Below are 25,570 nucleotides of genomic sequence, written 5' to 3'. Positions count from 1 at the left end.
GCAAAACTAACATAAAATGCGACAGAAACAAAATGAAAATAAATCCAAACTAGACAAACTGATAACAGTGGTTGGCAGCCACGAGCGTTTTAAATAGACAGATAGATACTTTATTCATCCCCGTAGGGAAATTCACACTTCCAGCAGTATCCTTTGTCGTTTATTAACAGATTAACAGGATGGCCTCGGGGTGCTGTGTTGTAGTTTAGCTGATGACGTCACACGCTAGGCCAAATGTTCGACATCCTTGCTGCAGATGGAAATCTTTGTGCCCAGGGTTACACCGCCTCGTGTTCACGTAGATAGCGAATCCGCATCCTCTCCGCTTCCCGCAGGCTTTTGTGTCTCTGTCTGCCCTAACAGCGCTGAAGCCGGGTAGCTCCACGTTAGCGTCCGGGATGCTAGACGTGAGCCACGTTTCTGCAAAACACAGCAAACTGCACTCCCTGTACGCTTTGATGTTTTTCACCAGCACAGCCAGTTTGTCAGTCTTACTTGGTAGAGAGTTCACATTTACCATGATCACGGACAGTACCGAAGACCTATAACGCCGCTAGCCACTTAGCTAGCTCCGGCTCTGCATCCACGATAGGGCCCCCTCATCACCCCGGCACTAAAATTCTTCAGGGCAAGGAGTTGATTCCACGAATAAACCCATTTTTGTGCGTTAAAACCCATAACCATAGGATAGAAAGTCATCCAAAGTGTAGTTGTCAAACGGGACGAAAAACACCGAAGATAGAAGCAGAAACTTCACTAGTGGTACCCTCTGGAACTGCTCTTGAACCGAATTTCCCTACGTATAGCCATCAAGATTTTTGTAGCAAATACAACTCCATCCAGGCAGCACGGCGGAGCAGTGGTTAGCATATGTGCGGCACAGTTCATGTCTTGGGAACCTCCTGCGTGGGTTCGAATACAGCTCCAGACTTCCTGTGCGGAGTTTGTATTTTCTCCCCGTGCTTCCGTGGGTTTCCTCCGGGCACTCCGGTTTCCTCCCACATTCCAAAAACATGCATTTCAGGTGAATTGGCCGGTCCAAATTGTCCCTATGTGTGAATGAGCGAGTGAATTGTCTGTCCCCGTGTGCCCTGCGATTGGCTGGCAACCAGTTCAGGGTGTCCCCTGTCCACTGCCCGATGATTGCTGGGATGGGCTCCAGCACCCCCGCGACCCTACTGAGGATAAGCGGTGTAGCTAATGAGATGAGGCAACTCCATCCATCCATTATCTGCACCGCTTATCCTCAGTAGGGTCGCGGGGGTGCTGGAGCCCATCCCAGCTATCTTCGGGCAGTGGGCAGGGGACACCCTGAACTGGTTGCCAGCCAGTCGCAGGGCCAAATACAACTCAAATACCGAAATTCTCGTATTTAGAAGTGCTAGTCTAAAGAGTTACCACTGTCGATTGCGAAAACCCGGAGAGCAACCGAGCACTGAACCCCGTCCCCGATAAATAGGACTCCGGTCCTCCTAGCGTTCCGTCGCCTGTTCTCATTTGAAAGGTGCCACACCAGGGGAAGGTGTTTCCCCCGAAGCATTGATCACCTGCCCACCAGAGCGATCACCTTCAGAAGAAGAGCGCGGTTGTAAGTTCTCTTCAGGGACTCAGGTTGTCTCTGTCTGTTTTTTTCTTCCTGCTCCGAGGAACACACCATGCAAGTCAAATAAAAAACTAGCGTAAAGAGCTTCGACATCCCTGTCAGATCTGTCTGTCTGTGTTCCTGCACAGTCTAATGGTTTGGGTGTGTTTGTTTCTGTCTGTCTACATAGGTAGAATGTAAGAAGGCCCAGCCCAAGGAGGTGATGTTCCCGCCCGGAACAAGGGGCCGAGCAAGGGGTCTGCCCTACACCATGGATGCCTTCATGCTCGGGATGGGCATGCTGAGTGAGTCAAACACAAACACATCCTATAAACCTCAACAACTTTTTAGAAGCCAAGAGATACATCTCTCATCTCATTAGCTGCACCGCTTCTCCTCAGTAGGGTTGCGGGGGTGCTGGAGCCCATCCCAGCAATCATCGGGCAGTGGGCAGGGGACACCCTGAACTGGTTGCCAGCCAATCGCAGGGCACACGGGGACAGACAACTCACTCGCTCATTCAGGAATGTGGGAGGAAACCGGAGTGCCCGGAGGAAACCCACTTCTGTTTGAGCTCAGTGCTTTCACTCACCCTTGGTCAGTCCGTCAACGAACCTTTGCCCTGCAAGTCGTGGGTTTTGACTCGGTCCTGTTTCCTGTTGGTATTTCCTGTCCGGTATTGTTCCCGTTTATTGTTGTCCTGTTTAATTTCGGTTCCCAGTTCCGTTCCCGTCTAGTTTGTCCTGTTTAATTTCGATATCCTGTTTTGATATCAATCCTGTCAGTCCCGTCCTGTCCGGTATCGACCCCATCCGTCCGACGTCCACTCGGGCAAATGGAATCGATCTCGTCGATCTCTGGCTTCCGGTCTTTCCACGCCAGAAGGCTGCCTAACGTGCATGACACCCCTCATCTCATCTCATTAGCCGCACCGCTTATCCTCAGTAGGGTCGCGGGGGTGCTGGAGCCCTGCCCAGCAGTCATCGGGCAGTGGGCAGGGGAGACCCTGAACTGGTTGCCAGCCAATCGCAGGGCACACAGGGACAGACAACTCACTTGATCATTCACACCTAGGGACAATTTGGACCGGCCAATTCACCTGAAATGCGTGTTTTTGGAACGTGGGAGGAAACCGGAGTGCCCGGAGGAAACCCACGCAAGCACGGGGAGAACATACAAACTCCGCACAGGAAGTCTGGAGCTGGATTTGAACCCACGCAGGAGGTTCCCAAGACATGAACTGTGCCGCACATGCGCTAACCACTGCGCCGCAGTGCTGCCCAGAGATACATTTATTTATTTATTTATTTTATTACTATTGTTACACTTTTTTTAAACATTGTTCTTTCAAGGATTAAAAGTGCTTGAATTTTGGGTGAAGCACTTGTAAAGGCTTAAAATTGTTGCCATGTTTCACTACAAGTCTGATTAGAAACGTCAGAGGCACTGTTCTTTGGTGCATCGCTTTACCTTTGCGTTTCTTCGCTAGTGATTAACGGCTGCTGGCATTAGTTTGTATTGCATTTCCTTCTGAAGCGTCACTGCCCCCCAAACCTAGAAGATAGGTGCATGCTACATCTAAACAAGGAACTACGAAATGTATATAAGAACAAGTATTACGTATTAATTATGAACATCTATTATGGGCTATGCAAAAAGTTTCCCAGGGGTAGTTTGTAATAGAAAGAAATTCCTGCAACTGAAAATGTAAGCTTCATATTTTACCTAACACCTGTATGGGGAGATATTTGTCTCAAAATCTTTACACCTTATGGTTCAGATCCCCAAATATATTCTTAAATTGATAAAGATCTAAAAGTCATGTCTTTGTCATGACCAGAACGGAAACAGGACCCACTCGCGTAGCGTTTCTAAACAGTTTTATTGGGAAGAAGGGAAAGGATCGCACACACGATCTGGTGATCGCTGGTCGCGGGGAGCAGGTCGCTCTGAACGCGGAAGTTACACTTCTGTGGCGAGCAATGGCGGTGTCGGGAGCGGAAAAAACAGGTCAGTAGCCGGGATAGGAGAACAAAAATGTGGTCGAGAGTGGAAATAAGTCGAAAGCCAGGAAAGGAGGGTAGACGTGGTCAAGATCAAAAACGGATCGTTATTCGGGACGGGAGAACAGACGTGGTCGAGATCAAAACAGGTCGTAATTCGGGACGGGAGAGCAGGCGTGGTCTAGATCAAAACAGATCATAACGGGGGACAAACAGGAGCAAAAAACAGGACAGGCGGAAAAGGGCATAGATTCGCGGACGGACCTAGAAAAGGGGACTGACAGGACAGAGATTAAATACTGACAGGGAGCTGGGAGAGTACAGTAGACGCGGTCTAGATCAAAACAGATCGTAACGGGGGACAAACAGGAGCAAAAAAAGGACAGGCGGAAAAGGGCATAGATTCGCAGACGGACTGAGAAAAGGGGACTGACAGGACAGAGATTAAATACTGACAGGGAGCTGGGAGAGTAGACGCGGTCTGGATCAAAACAGATCGAAACGGGGGACAAACAGGAGCAAAAAACAGGACAGGCGGAAAAGGGCATAGATTTGCAGATGGACTGACAAAAGGGGACTGACAGGACCAAGTTTAAACACTGACAGGCAGCAAATCTGTCAACAAGCTGCAGCTGGCGCCACACGGGCAGGGCCAATTGGACACCATGGCAACCGTGACAATCTTGATAAATCCACATACAAGATTAAAAATCGCATGTCAAGTCATGTTTATTTGCGACACCATTAATCACAAAGAGTCTCAAACGGCTGCACAGACCACAGATTATTGCAAACCACAGACTATTATGACACAATCCCGTTCTAAAACCTACATGAGGGCAAAGAAAAACGCAAAAACCTCAACATGAGGAAAATGAAGAAACCTTGAGAAGGGACAGTCTCAAAGGGCTGCACAGACCAAAGATTATTGCAAACCACAGACTATTATGACACCATCCCCTGATCTAAAACCTACATGAGGGCAAGGAAAAACGCAAAAACCTCAACATGAGAAAAATGAAGAAACCTTGAGAAGGGACCGCACATGAGGTAATCCAGGATGACCAGGCTGCAATGGATGTTGCAATAACAAATAATACACAAATATTGTCAACATAAAATATAGGTTATTCATATGCTATAGAATATAGGTGTGTAATTCTCAGATATAAATATGGGTCTACAAAGTACATAATTCACATCATATTTCTCTTTTAAATGGTACTTGAGAAAATCCAAAATTGTCTTTAAAAGTCCTTGAATTTGGCCTGTGTACAAACTTTGTGTACTGCAATCCTCGAAAATCGCTGGAAAGAATCAATGTCATGAACAGGGTTGGGTAGGGTTACTTTAACTTGATTACTTTCAATGACTTTTGGATTACTCCAATACCAAATATGCTAATAAAAGACAAAAGAAACTAAATATGTATAAAATTACTAAATTTTGTGCAGGCTTGGGGAGTAACGGAATACATGGAACACCAAAAATGATGTTGGCAAGCTGGATTTTTTTTCATTTTGTTTCTGTCGCATTTTATGTTCGTTTTGCCGGAGATCAAAGAGATCAAAGCCAGCAGAAAAAGCTTACCACGTGTTGCGAGTCATCATTTTATTCATATTTAGTTTCTTTTGTCTTTTATTAGCTTAGTTGGTATTGGAGTCATCCAAAAGTCATTGAAAGTAATCCAGTTAAAGTAACCCTACCCAACCCTGATTTTATGTTAGTTTTGCCGGAGATCAAAGAGATCAAAGCCAGGAGAGAAAGCTTACCACGTGTTGTGAGCCATCATTTTATTCATATTTAGTTTCTTTTGTCTTTTATTAGCTTAGTTGGTATTGGAGTCATCCAAAAGTCATTGAAAGTAATCCAGTTAAAGTAACCCTACCCAACCCTGATTTTATGTTAGTTTTGCCGGAGATCAAAGAGATCAAAGCCAGGAGAGAAAGCTTACCACGTGTTGTGAGCCATCATTTTATTCATATTTAGTTTCTTTTGTCTTTTATTAGCTTAGTTGGTATTGGAGTCATCCAAAAGTCATTGAAAGTAATCCAGTTAAAGTAACCCTACCCAACCCTGATTTTATGTTAGTTTTGCCGGAGATCAAAGCCAGGAGAGAAAGCTTACCACGTGTTGCGAGTCATCATTTTATTCATATTTAGTTTCTTTTGTCTTTTATTAGCATATTTGGTATTGGAGTCATCCAAAAGTCATTGAAAGTAATCCAGTTAAAGTAACCCTACCCAACCCTGGTCATGAAAATAGCTTTTTCTGTGCAGACAATTCTTTGCATTCCTACTTCCCATTTTTTTAAAAAGAATATTTTATTCCTGAGCTTTATACCTCGGAAAGAAAAGCGAGGCAAGCGCTTGTCAAGAATGGCCCATTAGTTGGACACCGGGCCCTAATTAGGTGGCTTGAAGGTGTGCCACCAGTGGCCACCGTGGTCTATTTCTGGTCAAGTCTGGTAGCCCCCCCCAGCCCCCCCGGCCGTATAGGAGCAAACCAGCACATTAGCAGGCTAAATGAAGAGGAAAATTGGTGTAATGTCATATTAAGGATTCATCACTGTGCCCCCCTTAATGGGTAATGAAGGGGACACACATGTCAGGGAGAGATCTCATCTACAGGGACCTCAGCTGCTGGTCTACTCCTTATCATTACCATCCTGCCCATGCCCCTGGCCCTTTTTATTTAACGCTATTTCACTCTTCCGCCTCACCATCCTCTCTGTTTCTCCATCTCTCTCTCCGCCCTCGCCATGCATATCATTTGTATATGCGACCCACCCAAATGGATTTGCCCCCACATAAAAGATTTATTTTTCATTCAAAAGCAAAAGAAACATGCCGCTGATTGCATGAGACTCGTTTTGCAGCTCCTCGCCGTACAGCAGGTGCACACTGTGCCAGATTCATGCATTTTTATCTGCACCAGGTATTCCGAGAAGGCGTTCTTGATAGATTGACTCACGCTGTGCCGTCGACTGCTTTAGACGTCGAGGATTCGTTTTTAGCTGATGGGGAATGAGGAAAGAAAACTCAATAAGATAATTGTTCATTGTGTTTGGAGGTTTAACAGCTGTTCCAATGCTACTGAATACTAAAAGTTTTCGGGATTTAACTGCACGAGCTCATAGCAAGTTTACTGGATGGATGGATGGATGGATGGATGGATGGATGGATGGATGGATGGATGGATGGATAACTGGATAGATGGATGGATGGATAACTGGATAGATGGATGGATGGATGGATGGATGGATGGATGGATGGATGGATGGATGGATAACTGGATGGATAACTGGATGGATGGATAACTGGATAGATGGATGGATGGATAATTGGATAGATGGATGGATGGATGGATGGATAACTGGATGGATGGATAACTGGATAGATGGATGGATGGATGGATGGATGGATGGATGGATAGATGGATGGATGGATAACTGGATAGATGGATGGATAACTGGATAGATGGATGGATGGATAATTGGATAGATGGATGGATGGATGGATAATTGGATAGATGGATGGATGGATAACTGGATAGATGGATGGATGGATAACTAGATAGATGGATGGATAACTGGATAGATGGATGGATAACTGGATAGATGGATGGATGGATAACTGGATAGATGGATGGATGGATAACTGGATAGATGGATGGATGGATGGATAACTGGATAGATGGATGGATGGATAACTGGATAGATGGATGGATGGATGGATAACTGGATAGATGGATGGATGGATAACTGGATAGATGGATGGATGGATAACTGGATAGATGGATGGATAACTGGATAGATGGATGGATAACTGGATAGATAGATAGATAACTGGATAGATTGATTGATTGATTACTGGATAAATAGACAGACAGACGGACAGATAGCAAGTTTACTAGATAGATAGATGGATAGATAGATAGATAGATCGATAGATAGATAGATTTTTCTAGCGGCGCTCGAGTGTTGCTACCATTAACTGCCCTGTCAAAGCTATATTATTATTATTAAAGCTTTGAAAACGCTCTCGGTGTACCGTCTTTCTTTGTAAATATGTGTAACCCATGTATAATATGTATTTGCAACTGTATATTTTTGTAATTATTTGTATTTATTTTAGACACTTGTTTTGTTTTGCACGTGTGAACGAAAAATGAGGGGCGGAACAAACACGGGGTGCCGAGTTGAAGTGGGGACCGCTAAAGGTATGGGACAGACAAGGAAAAAAGAGGGGGTAAAAAGTTGGTTAAAGAAAAAGGAGTTGCGTGAGTAAATGTGTTCATCTGGTATATTTTCCCCACCCTTACCTTTGGAAATATACACTTTTTTCCTTGGATTACTTTCACCGGGACCCGGACTCTGCAGGTCTGCATCAAACCTTAAGTACCGGTATTCATTTTGCCGGCTGTTATTTTTGAACTGTGGACTTTAATGAAGGACATTCAGTTTCAATCGCGGGACTCGAAGTCGGGTTTGGGTCAATTTTGTGTTTGTGTTACATTTTGAAACGTGGGCGCATGCGGCTTATATACAGGTGCGGCTTGTGTATGTACAAAAACGGTTTTCCTGTTAAAATGTGGTGGGTGCGGCTTATAATCAGGTGCGCTCTATAGTCCGGTACTGTTAATAAGAAGTTCCTTTTTTTTTTTTTTTTCCAAAGTTAGCTGTTTCCAAATTCGCATCTCCTCTTTCGAGCTTGCTCAAAAGTCCCTGGGAACGATCCGAAGCTTGTCAGGCGCTAACGTGTCCGCGGAGAAGAGCACTCTCCTCCTCCGCCGAGCCCGAGCAGACAGCGAGGCGGCGATGTGCTCACGTAAGAATATTAACAGCCGACTTGTTTAGAGACGCTCTTATCTAAATGAAATTGGAACAAGGGCGGCGAGGCATCCCTCTATATCATTTGCATTTAAAAAAAAAAATCAAGAAAACCCTGGGCTCATTATTTAAGAAAGTATAAGCTTCTTTTGTGCCAGATCTCATTAAAGTCTTCCCCGGCTCCTTTGTTTACTGGCTGTAATCGAGGCATTTATCTTTATTGTGTTGTGCCTGATGTATGTTTGTTGAAATAAATAGATATTTGAGCCTGAGCGAGATATGGCGGAGCCGGATGGATAATTGATTTGAAAGTGAATCAGAGCCGGTGAGCCATAAAATAGGTACATTAGCATGCATATTATTAAGGAAAATCAAAGTAGGCAAAGACTTCGGGACGGAGAAACACTGAAGCAGTTTTCTTTGGGTTATGTTTCTGACCTCGTTTTGTTACACGCTAAACCACAGGTGTCAAACAGGCGGGGATTTATTGAGTACCGTATTTTCCGCACTATAAGGCGCACCGGGTTATAGGGCGCACCCCGGAAAAATAGTTTTTGGTCCTATTTTTGACATACATAAGACGCACTGGATTATAAGGCGCTACAATGGGAATGTGGACAAAACAGTCAGATACGTCAGTCCAACTTCTTATCCCCTTAACATTCCCAAAGCTTGCAAAGACGCAAATACGTGTCGAGAACAGGTGCGGATGCGGTGTCCGTACGATGTCACTCAAATGCATCGTTCCATCATTCGGAAGGTTAAAGTCTTGGGATTCAAGAAATGCCAACCATTCCTTAGTTTCTATTTTCGCCCGCAACTTTACTGTGCATATGACAATAAACACTTGGAATTGAGTTTAATTTAAAAATAGACACTCTGTTCCATCCATTATCTGCACCGCTTATCACAGAAACATTGAGTTCAGTCTGAAACAAGATACAGGGATACTATATATAGCCAGAGTAGCTCACCGAAGTTGTTGTGTTCATAATAATGTGCAGCCGTGGTCCTCATATCCGTGAGTTTAGTAAATCCAGGAGAATAAAATATTTACAAATACAAAATAGTAAAAAAATGCTTTCTGTATGCCGTCAGCCACGTGCTATACGCGTTTTTCGGCATCTTTTTCGGCCAATTGCAGGCTTTGTTTTGCCGTTCAAGCCAATGCCAGCCTGTAAATGATAAAAAGGATCCTCCCCTTGACCTCCGAATAACTTTAGCCAATAGTGATCCATTCAAATGATGATTGACACATTGGTTAGCCAATGAAACGCCGGTAAATAAATCCCAGCATACACCGCGGACTACTTGGCGTTCGGGGGGAAATCTAGTTGGCGGCTGCAAGTTAGTTGCAAGACTTTGCGAATTAATATTGGTCCATATATAAGGCGCACTGTATTATAAGGCGCATGGTCAGCTTTTGAAAAAAATAAAGGCTTTTTGGTGCGCCTTATAGCGCGGTTAAATACGGTAACTGCTTCAATTTTGACTAAAGTGGCGGAGTAAGAGTACAGTTTCTTATTCACAAATTTACTCTAGATTTAAAAATACAAAACGTTCCAAAACGTATTCAAGTAAATGTAACGCAGAAAATATATTTCGGTACTACCCGACTCTGGTCACCAGGAACAAACCGAAGTCAGGGCGTAGAGCACAGGTGTCAAACAGGCGGCCCGCGGGCCAGATCAGGTCCGCTAAGGGATTGAATCCGGCCCGCGAGACGACAATCAGAGAAGCGCAAGAGAAAAACAAGCTGCAGGTTGAAATATGTCAACTTGATGTTGCCAAAGAAATGTGCCTCGAACAAAGACACTGTAGTTGTAATTATTTCTCTCTTTCTCTCTCTCTCTCTCTCTCTCTCTCTCTCTCTCTCTCTCTCACTTTTCCACCCCTTTTCTCCCACTCTGTGTTTCTGTCTCTTTCCTTCTTTGTGTCTGTCTTTTTCTCTTCCTTTGTTGCTCTTTGTCTCTTTCTCTCTTTGTGTCTTTTTAGCTTCTTTTTTTTCCTTTTCTCTCTTTTCTCTTTCTCTCTTCCTACCCTTCGTGCTTTCTTTTCTCTCTTTTCTCTCTTTTCTCTTTCTCTCTTCCTACCCTTTGCGCTTTCTTTTCTCTTTTCTCTCCTTCTGTCTTTCTATTTCTCTTTGGATTTCTTTCTACCTCTCCCTTTCTTTCCCCCTCTCTCACGACTTCTCTTTTGTTTCTCTCGCTCTCTCCCTCTGTCTCTTTCTTTGTCCCGCCCTCTCTCCTTTTCTCTCCCTCTTTCTCTTATTTCTTTATCGCTCTTTTTCTTTCTCTTTAATCTACTAGTCTGGCCCCCGACAGAATGTTTGTTCTATCGTGTGGCCCCCGACTTAAAATGAGTTTGACACCCCTGTGCTAAACCATACCTATCAACCTGTACGTTTTTGCCATACAAAGTATGTTGATTATGCATTTTAAGACGTGTACAACGTACATGAAAATCTGTACGGAAAAACGCAAATTTGTCAATTATGGCAACCATCCGGTATACACCGACTATGACGAAACGGCAAATCAATCAAGTCAAACGAGTTCGCCGCGGTAGCCTCTATCTCGGCATCGTTTTTTTCCGTTGCAAACGAAGCGAGCGGTTTGATGCTACTGTGCGCATGCGTCTGCCGCCTCGGATTTCATGTGGCAGTTTGTGTAGTGAAAGGAAGTCCGTCTCTTTTTAGAGAAGCGGCTTTTTCGGCTCTCAAACGGCTTGTTTTGATGCATTACATTATGAATTATTATCTTGTATAAAGAAGTTAAGAAAAAAAAAGTATAAAAGGAGAAAATGAAAAAAGACAGGTTTGTGGTTATCCCTTTAATCATTATATTACCAACAATAATTTAATGCAGAAAATGAATTCATAATTTGAATAAGGAAATGTTATTATTCTTGTATTTGCATGTGTTTTTTCCTTCTATAGTGAACGTCCAAGCTACTTTTTTATAATAAACTTCATTCCTGTCGACTCAGTATCTCACAACAAAATGTTAATTAACATATATATGATATAACCAAACACATGTACAATATAACATGTTAAACTACATAAATAAACACATTTGGGGGATAAAATCCTACAAACTACAAATTCCCCCAGATAAAAACATAAAATAACCATTAAGTACTAAATACTATGTATGTGTCAAGACCAGAACAGAAACAGGACCCACTCGCGTAACGTTTCTCACAAGTTTTATTAGAAGAAAGGGAGGGGGTTGCGCCCACGATCCGGGGATTGCTGGACGCCGGAAGCAGGTCGCTCTGAACGCGGAAGTGGGACTTCCGTGGCGAGTGATGGTAACGGAAAACGGGTCAGTAGCCGGGTCAGAAGAGCAAAAACATGGTCGGGATGGGAAAGAAGTCGAAATGGGAGGAGAGTAGAAGTGGTCGAGATCAAAAACGGATCGTTATTCGGGACGGGAGAACAGACGTGGTCGAGATCAAAACAGGTCGCAATTTGGGACGGGAGAGCAGACGTGGTCGAGATCAAAACAGATTGTAGCGGAAAACAAAAAAAACGGGACAGGCGAAAAAGGGCTTGCCGTTTAAAAACAGAGATTCGCAGACGGGCCGACAAAAATGGACTGACAGGACAGAGTTGAAATACTGACAGGGAAAATGGGGTAAGTTTGTGTGACACCCTGATTGTAGTTGAAAAAGTGACCTATATATACTGGAATGAACCACTAGTATGTTGGTATTTGTCAGGTCTAAAGCAAACATTTACATGTGGAAGAGCTAATAAAATATTGACTTATCGTAGAAGGAAATTCAGGCAAAGACTTATCGAATTTTCAGCTGCAGCTGGAGGAAGGTTGCTTTCGTCTCGACGGAAGGTTGCTTTCGTCTCGACGGTCGCGCCCTTTCTAAAACCCTTCCCCCGCTGCGCTGTACTTTATTGAAGTCACAACGGGGTGGCCAAAAAACAGGAAAAATAAACTCCCTCTGCCCCTCCCCCCTGGGACGGTACTAACATTTTTAAACAAAGAAAAAGGATACAATCTGATTAGAAATACACTCTTTTGAGCAAATTTGTTTAAGCCTACTTTGAGGTAATGCATCAGGTTTTGTATCAAAATCAGCCCCTTGACTTTCAAACACCACACAGAAATATGCTGCGGTCAAATTTGATCTCCGAGCTATATGTACTCATGAAAAGAACCATATAGAGTTCGCGAGCCATAGGTTTCCGTAAATTTGGACGACGAGTTTACCCGAGGCACATCTCAAAGACAGGTTTTTCTCTTCAAGCCCGTAATTTGCCCACGCATTCCTTCTGTCGGACAATATCAAACACATCATATCCCATTTATAGTGTTCCATAACGGCTTTTCATTGTATCACATCTCGCTTCTTTTCAGCCCAAACAAAAAAATGAAGGCTTTTGTGAAAGCTATCCATCTGTGGCTTCCAGGTGATGACTTCTCATCAGAGACTAATGAAGATTTTTTTTTTCTTTCTTCTTCTTCTCTTGCATTCATCCACACCAGGTTAACGTTCCCCTGACCGCCTCATCGAGTCGCATTATTTTTTATTTTTTTTCCGGTGTCGCTGCGAGCGGGGTGGAGATGGTTCAGGCAGACACATTTTCCCGTCGGGTCAGGAATAAATTGATCTTTTTCATGGACAGCAAACACTGATTAGATATTTATGACCAAGGTCAACCTTTCTGATTCTGACACCGGCTGTGATGAATACAGAGCGGAATCGACACCCAGCAGAGAGAAGATACGTACAAAATACCATCGGAACGTTTCACCCGTTTGTTTGAAAAGGTCGTTTTATATCTTTGATTCAAAAATGTCTCATTTTAAAGAAATGAACAAGTCAAGTCGTGTTAATTTGTGACGCTCTTAATCACAAAAAGTCCAAAATGGCTGGACAGACAACAGACTATCACAGACTACAGACTATTATCACACCATCCCCTGATCGAAAACCATACCTGTCAACCTCCACTGCTCCATGCCTTTACAAAATGTCATATTTTCCCTTCATCTCATCTCATCAGCCGTACCGCTTATCCTCATTAGGGTCGCGGGGGGGCTGGAGCCCATCCCAGCCATCTCCGGGCAGTGGGCAGGGACGCAGGGCACAAGGGGACAGACAACTCACTCGCTCATTCAGGAATGTGGGAGGAAACCGGAGTGCCCGGAGGAAACCCACTTCTGTTTGAGCTCAGTGCTTTCACTCACCCTTGGTCAGTCCGTCAACGAACCTCTGCCCCGCAAGTCGTAGGTTTTGACTTGGTCCTGTTTCCTGTTGGTATTTCCTGTCCGGTATTGTTCCTGTTTATTGTTGTCCTGTTTAATTTCGGTTCCCAGTTCCGTTCCCGTCTAGTTTTTCCTGTTTAATTTCGATATCCTGTTTTGATATCAATCCTGTCTGTCCCGTCCTGTTCGGTATCGACCCCATCCGTCCGACATCCACTCGGGCAAATGGAATCGATCTCGTCGATCTCTGGCTTCCTGTCTTTCCACGCCAGACCGGCTGCCTAACGTGCATGACTCCCCTCATTTCATCTCATTAGCTACACCGCTTATCCTCAGTAGGGTCGCGGGGTGCTGGAGCCCATTCCAGTCATCGGGCAGTGGGCAGGGGACACCCTAAACTGGTTGCCAGCCAATCGCAGGGCACACAGGGACAGACAACTCATTCGCTCATTCACACCTAGGGACAATTTGGACCGGCCAATCCACCTGAAATGCATGTCTTTGGAATGTGGGAGGAAACCGGAGTGCCCGGAGGAAACCCACGCAAGCACGGGGAGAACATACAAACTCCGCACAGGAAGTCTGGAGCTGGATTTGAACCCACAACAGGTTCCCGTGACATGAACTGTGCCGCACAAGCGCTAACCACTGCGCCGCCGTGCTGCCCCGTATTTTCCCTTACAAAATACAAAATCTTCACCATATTTTATTTTTGCAAACGTGTTTATTTATGTAGTTTAACATGTTATATTGTACATGTGTTTGGTTATATCACATATATTGTTAATTAACATTTTGTTGTGAGATATGAATGAGGTTTATTATGAAAAATAAATAATCCAAAATGAAGTACTGTATTTTCCGCACTTTAAGCCGCACCGGGTTATAGGGCACACCCCGAAAAAATAGTTTTTGGTCCTTTATTTGACATACATAAGGCGCACCGGATTATAAGGCGCTACAATGGGAACGTCGACAAAACAGTTAGATAGTTCAGTCCAACTTATTACCCCCTTAACATTCCCAAAGCTTGCAAAGACGCAAATACGTGTCGAGAACACGTGCGGATGCGGTGTCCGTACGATGTCACTCAAATGCATCGTTCCATCATTCGGAAGGTTAAAGTCTTGGGATTCAAGAAATGCCAACCATTCCTTAGTTTCTATTTTCGCTCGCAACTTTACTGTGCATATGACAATAAACACTTGGAATTGAGTTTAATTTAAAAATAGACACTCCATTCCATCCATTATCTGCACCGCTTATCACAGAAACATCGAGTTCAGTCTGAAACAAGATACAGGGAAAATATATAGCCGGAGTAGCTCACCGAAGTCGTTGTGTTCAATAATAATGTGCAGCCATGGTCCTCTTATATCCGTGAGTTTAGTAAATCCAGGAGAATAAAATATTTACAAATACAGAATAGTAAAAAAATGCTTTCTGTATACCGTCAGCCACGTGCTATACGCATTCATCTTTTTCGGCCAATTGCAGGCTTTGTTTTGCCGCTTCAGCCAATGCCAGCCTGTAAATGATAAAAAGGATCTGCCCCTTGACCTCCGAATAACTTTAGCCAATAGTGATCGATTCAACTGATGATTGACACATTGGTTAGCCAATGAAACGCCGGTAAATAAATCCCAGCATACACCGCGGACTACTTGGCGTTCGGGGGAAAATCTAGTCGGCGGCTGCAAGTTAGTTGGAAGACTTTGCGATTTAATATTGATCCATAAATAAGGCGCACTGTATTATAAGGCGCATGGTCAGCTTTTGAAAAAAATTTGGACTTTTAGGTGCGCCTTATAGTGCGGAAAATACGGTAGCTTGGACGTTCACTGTAGAAGGAAAAAATACATCCCAATAGAATTAAGTAGAATAATACATTTTCTTATTCAAATTATGAATTCATTTTCTGCATTCAATTATTTTTGGTAATATCCTGATTCAAGGGATCACCACAAACCTGTCTTTTTTCATTTTCTCCTTTTATACTTCCTTTTTTCTTAACTTCTTTATACAACATCATCATTCGTAATATAATGCATCAAAGCAAGTGAGCCGTTTGAGAGCCGGCTCTCTTTAATGAATTCAGCCGTGGTGGGTGCGGCTTATAATCAGGTGCGCTCTATAGTCCGGAATTTACGATATTTTGTGTCATTGCAGGTGTAAGCTATCTCGTAAAATTAGAGGGTTAATCACAGTGTGTTTATAAGACCATTGATGCTACTTAATTTCTCACAGACTCACATGTTGGCCCACTTACTCATCAACCCACGCTCCTTATGGTTTTGTGTTTTTTTTTTTGCTCTTCTCTTACGTTTCTCTCGCATTTCTGTCTCAATATGTTGCCCACAGCTGCTTTAGCCTGAACCTGTCGAGTTAATTAACTCCGGCTTCTGCGCTTTTAATAGGCGTTGTGACAGCAGATTGACAATACATCTGCTGCTTTTGAACATGTGGCTTGTCTTTTCGCCACTCTCAGGGACTAGGAAAATCCAAATGATGCTAAAGATAAGCAAATTTCATGGGATAGGACAGCGGTCGCCAACTGACGGGCCGCAGACTGGTAGCGAGAAGCACAAGAAGAAAAATGTTCCTTATTTTCTGCTTCACACATTTATTTTCGCCCGAATAAAAATCAGAGTTTAGGTGCGTGTGATAGCAAGATTTAAGGTAGTCTATCACCACAATTGAGTAATAATTATTCGGTTGACAAATATCTCTTACCTCATTTGCCCAGCATGGTTGTGAGAGTGCCACTGACTCGGCTATTAGAATTGCGGATGACAAAGGAAAAGGCATTATGTTTCATCTCATCATCACAATTTTACTCATGGTAACACGTTGTACAACGTTGTAATGGAGCCAGTGTATAGTCAGGTATTAAACTGCTCTGTGGTACCGAAAATGATACGTCTTTTTCACACAACAACCATGATAGGATCATACTAGAACTTATACTTCTTTTGGAGAGACCGTCATTGGGTGTCGCCCCAAAATATACGCAGAGAGAAGCTATGGCAAAAAGGGAACACTCTGTATTGCATTCAGGATACGTTCAAAGTTCCAGACGTTCAACATTGGCCTTTATAGTGTTCTCAAATAAAGATATCTCATGAAGGTCGTCAGCTTGTGGCCTCTTGCAACAACGTCATCCCACGACCTTCACCAGATGCCTACATACTTATCATTAGTTATTATCTACATTCCACAACACTTCCCAATATAAAAATTATATAAATTGAATTAGCAAAATTAAGGGAGATTCCAGCCACCCAGCGAAGGAAACTCATGTCAGCCACTTGTATCCGAGATCTTGTTCTTTTGGTCATGACCCACAGTTCATTACCAGAAGTAAGAGTAGGAACATAGATTGATTGGTAAATCCAGAGCTTTGCCTTCTTGCTCTGCTCCTTCTTTACCAGGACAGACCGGTGCATGGTCTGCAATACGGCAGAAGCTGCACCAACCTGTCTGTCGATCTCTCGTTCTATCATACCCTCGCTCATAAACAAAACCCCGAGATACTTGAACCACTCCACTTGAGGCAGGATCTCATCCCCAACCCGGAAAGAGCATGGCGCCCTTTTACGGCTGAGAACTATAGTTTCGGACTAGGAGGTCCTAATCTTCATCCAGGACAAACCACTCCAGTGAGAACTGAAGACCACGGCTTGAGGAAGCCAACAGCACCACATCATCTGCAAAAAGCAGAGATGCAACGCTGCAAAGTGAGAAGTTCCATCATCTGGGAGGGACTCAGTGTAGAGCAGCTCCACGTTGAGAGTAGTCAGCTGAGATGGCTCAGGCATCTGATAAGGATGCAACCTAGACACCTCCCTTCAGAGTTTTTCTGGGTATTTAGATCTGACTGAAGGCCCTGGGGGCGACTCAGGACACGCTGGAGAGACAACTTCTCCAGGCTGTCCTGGAAACGCCGCGGGATCCCGTTCGATGAGCCGGATGAAGTGGCTGTGGAGAGGGAGTTATATGCTTCCCTGTGGAAGCCCCTGCCCCTGCGACCCTACTTCAGATAAGCAGAGGATAATGAATGGTCGGGCAAAATTTACTGCACTGGCATAAAAACCCTAACACCGTTTTTCAAGTATCGACGAAGAAATCCGGCAACATGTGTGTAAGAACCCTTCTGCACAGTCCACAGAACATAAAGTACATCAACGCTGTCACTGGTGGGCGTCGAGCAGTGCTCCCCGGAGGGCCCTAAATGTTATGCTTCTCTTTTATAAAAATGTCTCAACGTTTCTGCTCAATAAAAGGAGCTAAGAAGCACGGGACGAAGGTACTCGCTGACGTCTTTGATGGATTACCCCAACCGGGAGAACATTGTTGTATCACTGATCACAATTGCTACCTTTGCATAAAATTGAAGACTGAATCAATCCCAGATCATGGATTCAGACAACATATATAAAACGCTTTAGGTTTTATCTCATAATCACTCTATTTTTAGTCATGGTACCAAATAGTTGATATTATTATCAAGCCTGGTTACGAAAGTATGTACTGACAAACCTGTCCGAGGTAGAGCCGACTCGCAAAGTCTTTACGAAGCGCACAAGATTCTAAACTGAATGACGAGAGCGGTATTGTGGGAAGTAATACGGCCGTTTTGAAGTGCATGAGGAGAACAGCATTGTGGGAAGTAATTTGGTCGTCCTGAAAAATATTAATGAACGCATGGCCGCACATATTCGTATTGTGACAGCTGTGAGAAACTGAAACGTTTTCTTTACTCTTAACATATCTGGTACGGTAACTGCAAAAAGTATGATGATCAGATATTAAGCCTTTTTATGTGTCAACTGTATCCTTAATGGTCTGTTGGATAGGATCCAGCATTCTCCCCGCCGTGATCCGGGTTTGATTCCCATTGAATCCAATTCAATGCCTTCGTGACAACCATCCATGTCACTAACAGTCTGGTGAATGAATAAATGAATGAAAACTTTATTTCGAACATTGAAATAAAAACAGAACAAAAACCATAACTCAGCAACAAAATAATGTTACATAACTTGTTCGAAAAGGGGTAGTAAGAAGCAGATGCTTATTTCCCCTACCCCTTCATCTTCCCTATTTAATACACCAATGATAATAACAACAATAGTAATAATATTAATAATAATATTAATAACAACAGTTATGATATAACAATAACAACAATAACAACAAAGTTAACCATAGTTGTAAACACACTATTCCCAATCTCTCGTATCACTCATACCCCATTTTCTTCATCTCTGTATTTGGACTCCACACACAGACACACACATACTTTTCCTGGTGGTTCTCACCTTTGGGATTATGAATTCACGACAGCCCCTTAAGTTATAATTTCCCTCTTTCTGAATGAATAATTTTTGGATGTTTTCTGGCACTATGTTCTTGTTGACCTTAAATAGCAGTTGTGCAGTGAAAAATTTTACTAAATCATCCAATTTTAATCATTTGGACTGCAGGAATAAAATATGAGTATGATCTCGATAACCTACCCTGTGTATGGTTCTAATTGCACGTTTTTGGATTATAAAAAGGGGCTGGAGTAAACTTTTGTAATGATTGCCCCAGACTTCTGGTGGTTAGGATTCAGTACTTTTACCATTGCTATCCGATTTTATCCCCGTTGCCACCATTATTACGCACTTGTGTCTGCATATAAGGCGCACCGGCTTATAAGGCGCGTGTTCAACTCTCTGACCAGTTACCGTAAATTCCGGACTATAGAGCGCACCTGATTATAAGCAGCACCCACCGCATTTCGGGTGGACAACCGATTTCGTACATACACAAGCCGCACCTGGCGCACCTGTATATTAGCCGCATGCGCCCACATTGCAAAAATGCAAAACAAACACAAAATTGACCCATACCCGACACAGTCCAAAAATCACAGCCGGCAAAATGAACGAAAAATTATACCGGTACTTAATGTTTGATGCAGACCTGCTGAGTCCGGGTGCCCGTTGAAAGTATTCCAACGAAAAAAGTGTATATTTCCAAAGTTAAGGGTGGGAAGAATTTGTATCCACTATTGTCCGCCGTGTCCACAAACACTCACCTTTACCGGTCCCCACTTCCCGTCAGCCCGCGTTTGTTACGCCCCTTCTTTTTAAGACGCCTGTCCAAAACATATCAGAATAAGTGTCTGAAATAAATACATTACAAAAATATACAGTTGCAAATACATATTATACATGGTTACACATATTTACAAAGAAAGACGGTACACCGAGAGAGTTTTCAAAGCTTTAATAATAATATTATAACTTTCATCCCAAACCGTGCCTGTGAAAGGTAGCAAAACGCTACTAGCAACACGCTCGCAACACAGTAAACGACTGTGTTAAAAAAACATATCGTACTTCTCCTTATTACCGATGTCATCAAAGACGTTTACCCCAGTATGGGAAAGAGATTCTGTCATATGGATGTCGTCCCACGCTCCCTTAATCAAAAACACCTAGCAACACGCTCGCAAAGTAAAATTCACATGCAGGTAATCCACCGGTCCGAATCTTACCTTTTGTACTCGAGCGCCGCTGGCGGCCGTTAGAAAAATGACATAAATTGGCCGCTGAATAAGCCGCAGGGTTGAAAGTTTGGGAAAAAAGTAGCGGCTTATAGTCCGGAATTTACGGTAGGTTTTTTTTGGGGGGGGGATGCCATCATAATCCGGAAAATACAGTCCTTGCCGACGCCTTTGACCGATTACCCTCCCCGCTTGATGTGTTGGGAAAACAACAAGAGAGGCTTGATCAAAATGAGTTCCTAATCTAATTACGGACAGTTGAACATTGATTTAAGGGCGGGGCTCTCCGCCACCGTGAGTGTTCCCCGTTCGACAGTGGACCATAAACATGATGAGCCATGAATACATGTCGGCTCTTTTTATTAGGTTCGGAAGAGAGTGAGCAAATGACTCCCACCTCGCCATTTTTCAAAGAGGGTAAATGAGGGTGGGACGGCATATGTATTAGGCTGTCCGCTTGATAAAAGAGTCTTTCACCATCTTGTACTATTTTGAGGGTCACATTTTATCTCCCTGTGTGGATGATGGGGAAGAGAATACTTTCTCATTTATTGTTTCTGGTAATCTCCGGGTGTCAAAGCGCTTCCCTCCAAAATAGGACTTACCGTAAATTCAGGACGATAGAGCGCACCTGATTATAAGCCGCACCCACCACATTTTAAGAGGCTTTTGTACTTACACAAGCCGCACCTGTATATAAGCCGCATGCGCCCACATTAAAGCATGTAACACAATCACTAAATTAATCCAAACCCGACTTTGAGTCCCGCGATTGTAACTGAATATAAAGTACACAGTCCAACAACCACAGCCAGCAAAATGAACGGAAGATGATACCAGTACTTAAGGTTTGATGCAGACCTGCAGAGTTCCGGGTGCCCGTTGAAAGTAATCCAAGGAAAAAAGTGTATATTTCCAAAGGTAAGGGTGGGAAAATATATATATCCACTATTGTCCGCTGCGTCCACAAACACGTCTCACTTTTACTCCACTTCCCGTCAGCCCCCGTTGTTTTCGCCCCTTCTTTTTGATTCGCCCGTGGAAAACATATCAGAATAAGTCTCTGAAATAAATACATTACAAAAATATACAGTTGCATATACATATTATACATGGTTACACATATTTACAAATAAAAGACGGTACACCGAGAGAGTTTTCAAAGCTTTAATAATAATATTATAACTTTCATCCCAAACCGTGCCTGTGAAGGGTAGCAAAACGCTACTCGGAACATGCTCGTAAAATTTACGTGCAGTACCTCTGTTTCCTTCTTTATCGGACTGCTCGATTGCATTTAGCTTGAAAGCTGCGTCATGTGCCTTTCTTATTGCAATTTGCATGATGAGGGTATGTCTACGCTAATTTAATTTGTGCACAAGCTAAGAAGTTGCAGTCTTCCTCGGCGCATATATTCCACCGGTCTAAATCTTACCTTTTGTACTCGAGCGCTGCTGGCGGCTGTTAGAAAAATTACATAAATTGGCCGCATCACTGAATAAGCCGCAGGGTTGAACGTTTGGAGAAAAAAGTAGCGGCATATAGTCCGGAATTTACGGTATTTCCTATTTAGAGAAATATGATTACTCTATATTACTTCTCTTATTTTACGACATTTAACTTGTTTCTCTCATAAAATATCATTAAAAATAAGCAGAATGACTTTGTCAAGTGGGCAGCTCGGCGGCGCAGTGGTTAGCGCGTTTGCAGCACAGTTCTGAGGTCATGAGATCGAACCTCCTGTGTGGAGTTTGCATGTTCTCCCCGTGCTTGCGTGGGTTTTCTCCGGGCATTCCGGTTTCCTCCCACATTCCAAAAACATGCATGTCAGGTTAATTGGCTAGCCCAGATTGTCCCTAGGTGTGAATGAGCGAGCAAGTTGTCTGTCCCTGTGTCCCTGGGACTGGTTGTTAACCAGTTGAGGGTGTCCCCTGCCCACTGCCCGGAGATGGCTGGGATGGGCTCCAGCACCCCCGTGACCCTAATGAGGATAAGCGGTGCAGATTTTTGTAACAGATACATTTGGAAAAATAGTATATTGCGAAAAGTGAAATGTCTCTTATTTTTAGATGGTTTATTCTGTTTATTTCTTATGAGATAAGTGTCAAGACGCAGAACGGGATCAGGACCCAAACGCGTGACGTTCTCACACAAGCGTTTTATTTTACGGGAAATGGGAAGTCGTGCACGTTAGGCAGACAGGAAGCCAGACCGACCGACGAGATCGATTCCAATTGCCCGAGTTGAAATCGGACAGATGGGGTCGATACCGGACAGGACAGACAGGATGGATAATGAATCAGGATATTGAAAATAAACAGGAGAAACTAGACGTAAACGGAAACTGGAGAAAATAATAAACAGGACAAAAAATAGACGGAAACAAAACTGGAAACCGAAATTAAACGGGACAAAATAAACGGGAACAATACCGGACTGGAAATACAAACAGGTCGAAACCCACGTCTTGCGGGGCAGAGGTTCGTTGACCGGCTGACAAAGGAAGCGTGACTGTTAACGGGCCGCAGCTGGCGCCACATGGGCGGGGCCAATTGGGCGCCATGGCAACTGTGACAATAAGAAAACGTCAACCCTTAAAATAGAGCAGAGAACAAAATTACCAAGGACTTATAAAAACACATAATATATTCTACAAATGGAGTAAGTTTTGTTGCAGTGTTAAACGAGAAACCTGCCATTCTATACAAATTCTCTTATTTTCAGAGTGACATTTTCCTTATTTTAGAATAGAATAGAATAGAATATACCTTTGTTGTCATTGTTACAAAATGGGTTAACATATTGTGACAACGAAATTGAGCATGACACTCCAGTTTCACACATTCACAGTGAGGTAAAAAACTCAAGAAGATAAAGGAACAGAGAAGATAAGGTTATAAAACAAGGAGGATAAGGTTATAGGTTACTAGAAATAAGGTAATAATATCCTAAAATCATATACTTTCACTGAAAACAAACACGTTCTCTGCCTATTAGGTACATATTCTCTTTTGCAATGTATGAGGACAATTTCTTCAGCACATTTTCCGTATGTTGATGCTAAACACCTCCAATCTTCTTTCCAAAGGTTACCCGAACATTGTGGCCACGTACGGCCGTGGATACACTGGATTTGCACCCAGCTACAGCTACCAGTTCCCTGGTGAGTCGAAGGCGGCATTTTATTTTAATGTTGATGCACTTTCCAACTGAGGCTGATTTACACATACAATCGCACAAGCACCAATGATCATTAGCTCATTTAGTGCCGTACCAAAACGAGAAAGTATGTTTTCATTTTTGTGCTGTGAAAAAAATATATATTATAAAGGCTTTCCTACATCAGTTGCTATCAAGCCTCTGGGAATGATTTCAGTATGATAGATCCACATTAAAAGACAGGATTGGCTTTTATCAGATCTTTGTCCACACATCGAGTAAGTCCCCACTTCCTAGTTTACTTCCTGTATCCTGTAATTGAGAGTGTGTCGGCGGCCCTCGAGTCGGCGTAGTAAAGCAGTGTGGTTAAGAAAAGGGAAAATATGGATAAGGACAGACAGACGCTTCAACAGAGCTTTTTTCTTTTTAAAGAAGTTGAAAAACTCCTCCGTCATGGTTAGGGCGGAGAAAGATGAGGTTTCATGGCGATCGGCAGGAATGCATTCGCCATGGTAACCAAAATCCTGTGATCACGTCACCATAAACATTGGGTGGTGAAAGGTTTTTGCAAAGTTCATGCATAAGTGCAGTGTTCTTGGAATATAAGCTGAAGTTCTGCTTGAAAAACATCCTTTCAGAAAAGCCGTTGTTCTCAGTGTTTTTTGGGGGAAACGAGTATTTTCGAGAACTTAAGCAATGTTCAACTGTTGTTTTCTGAACAATTGTAATAAGGAGACACATTCTATTTTTTCTAAAGAAAGATGAGGGTTGAAGCTCGCTTTTGCTATGTTCTATGCCAGGGGTCGGCAACCTATGACACGCGTGCCAGCAGTGGCATGCAAGGGGTTAACCAGTGCCACGCAAGCGCACGGCAAAGTAATAATGATTATATTTTTAAAATGCGCATTTTTACCTGAAATATAGACATTTTCAGCTATGCACCGTGTTATTCAGAGGCTTTATGTTAGCGCCCCTCCTCTACTTTGTGTGTCAGTGTGTTTGCACGGCGCCTAGCAGAGGAGAGCTCCGTGTTTTAACCCAGCCAACGAAACACACGCGCGCAATAAATCAACGAATCATTACGGCTCAAAACATCTCGTTATTTCCAGCCAGCCTGGATAGATGAATGAGGCTTTACGCAAAAAATGACCGTGCTGTTTTGTGCATTATGCCTCGAGAGCTCTGTACCTCGCACAGCAAGTGTTAAACGTCATTACGAGACGGAACCCGAATTCAAGGATGAGTCTGACATGGCGGAGACATTAAAACGCGCAGTGTCCAGTTACAGCAAACAAACACCGACTCTGAAGACTTGTCCCTGCTAAAAACACCACCACTGAAGTAAGCTATCACATTGCTCACTGCATAGCAAAGAACAGAAAACCATTTACCGATGGCGAATATTTTAAAGAAGCGTGTGTGCGCGTGCGTGCCTTCTGGTTTGCTGCTGTTATTTCAAGTTTTGATATTTTCTGCAACAAGATATCATTGATGAATGGTATGGTAGCTGTCCATATCACTTGTTTTTTGATTTTAGTTCATTGTCAATGAAGAATGGTTGATTCTGGTTCATTCTTGTGGCAAAAAGTCATGGATGGCTACAGGCCTTTCCACTTGTTATTCACATTCATTTTGTAGTTGATTGATGAACAAGAATAGTGGGAGATAAATTGGTCAGTTATACGATTAAAATGTTTATCCATGTTGTATATTTGGACTGGTGTAAAATGACAGCTCTGTTGGATATTAAAAAATGTTTGTGTAAGTCATTAATCTTGGTGTGGCACACTGATTTACAAGGAAATTTGAAAGTGGCACTCCACACCGAAAAGGTTGCTGACCAATGTTCCCTGTAATTTTCCCCGGGTCTGAGCGTTCACACAAAGTCGGTGAGCAGCGCTTGAAACAACAGTGAGCAACCATAATCCCAAGTGTGGCAAGATAATTCATTATCAAACATGTCCAAAACTTGACATCAAGTTACATTTTGCTGAGTTTCTGGCAATGCATAATTATTTTTCTCTTTTGATTGAATTGACTCATGTACGATTGCAAACGGCGTTTGTTCTTACATTTTTTTCACAAAATATCCATTTATTTTTATTTCCTGATATATTTTGTCGCATAATATTAACATTTTTGGGGGCTTATTTAGTCGGTTGTACGATACAGAACTGTACTTAATTACATTTTTTGTGGAAGTACAAT

At 43.1% G+C, this 25,570-nt stretch overlaps 1 protein-coding gene across 4 annotated transcripts in view; it reads left to right on the top strand.

Moving 5' to 3' along the window:
• The window catches only part of msi2b (musashi RNA-binding protein 2b), a 576,812-nt gene that overhangs the window by 437,421 nt on the left and 113,821 nt on the right, over nucleotides 1-25,570 (top strand). For all 4 annotated transcript variants that reach the window (XM_088320755.1, XM_088320758.1, XM_088320756.1 and 1 more), the window contains exons 9-10: nucleotides 1,773-1,887; nucleotides 23,292-23,366. In XM_088320755.1, the coding sequence (XP_088176881.1) occupies nucleotides 1,773-1,887; nucleotides 23,292-23,366 (190 nt within the window). The remainder of the gene's footprint in view (nucleotides 1-1,772; nucleotides 1,888-23,291; nucleotides 23,367-25,570) is intronic.

Source organism: Urocampus carinirostris, chromosome 17, assembly GCF_059441175.1.
Source record: "Urocampus carinirostris isolate Australia breed hairy pipefish chromosome 17, RoL_Ucar_1.0, whole genome shotgun sequence".
NCBI lineage: Eukaryota > Metazoa > Chordata > Actinopteri > Syngnathiformes > Syngnathidae > Urocampus > Urocampus carinirostris.
The sequence above is the reverse complement of the archived record's forward strand: the minus strand, read 5'-3'. Positions and strand labels throughout refer to the sequence as shown.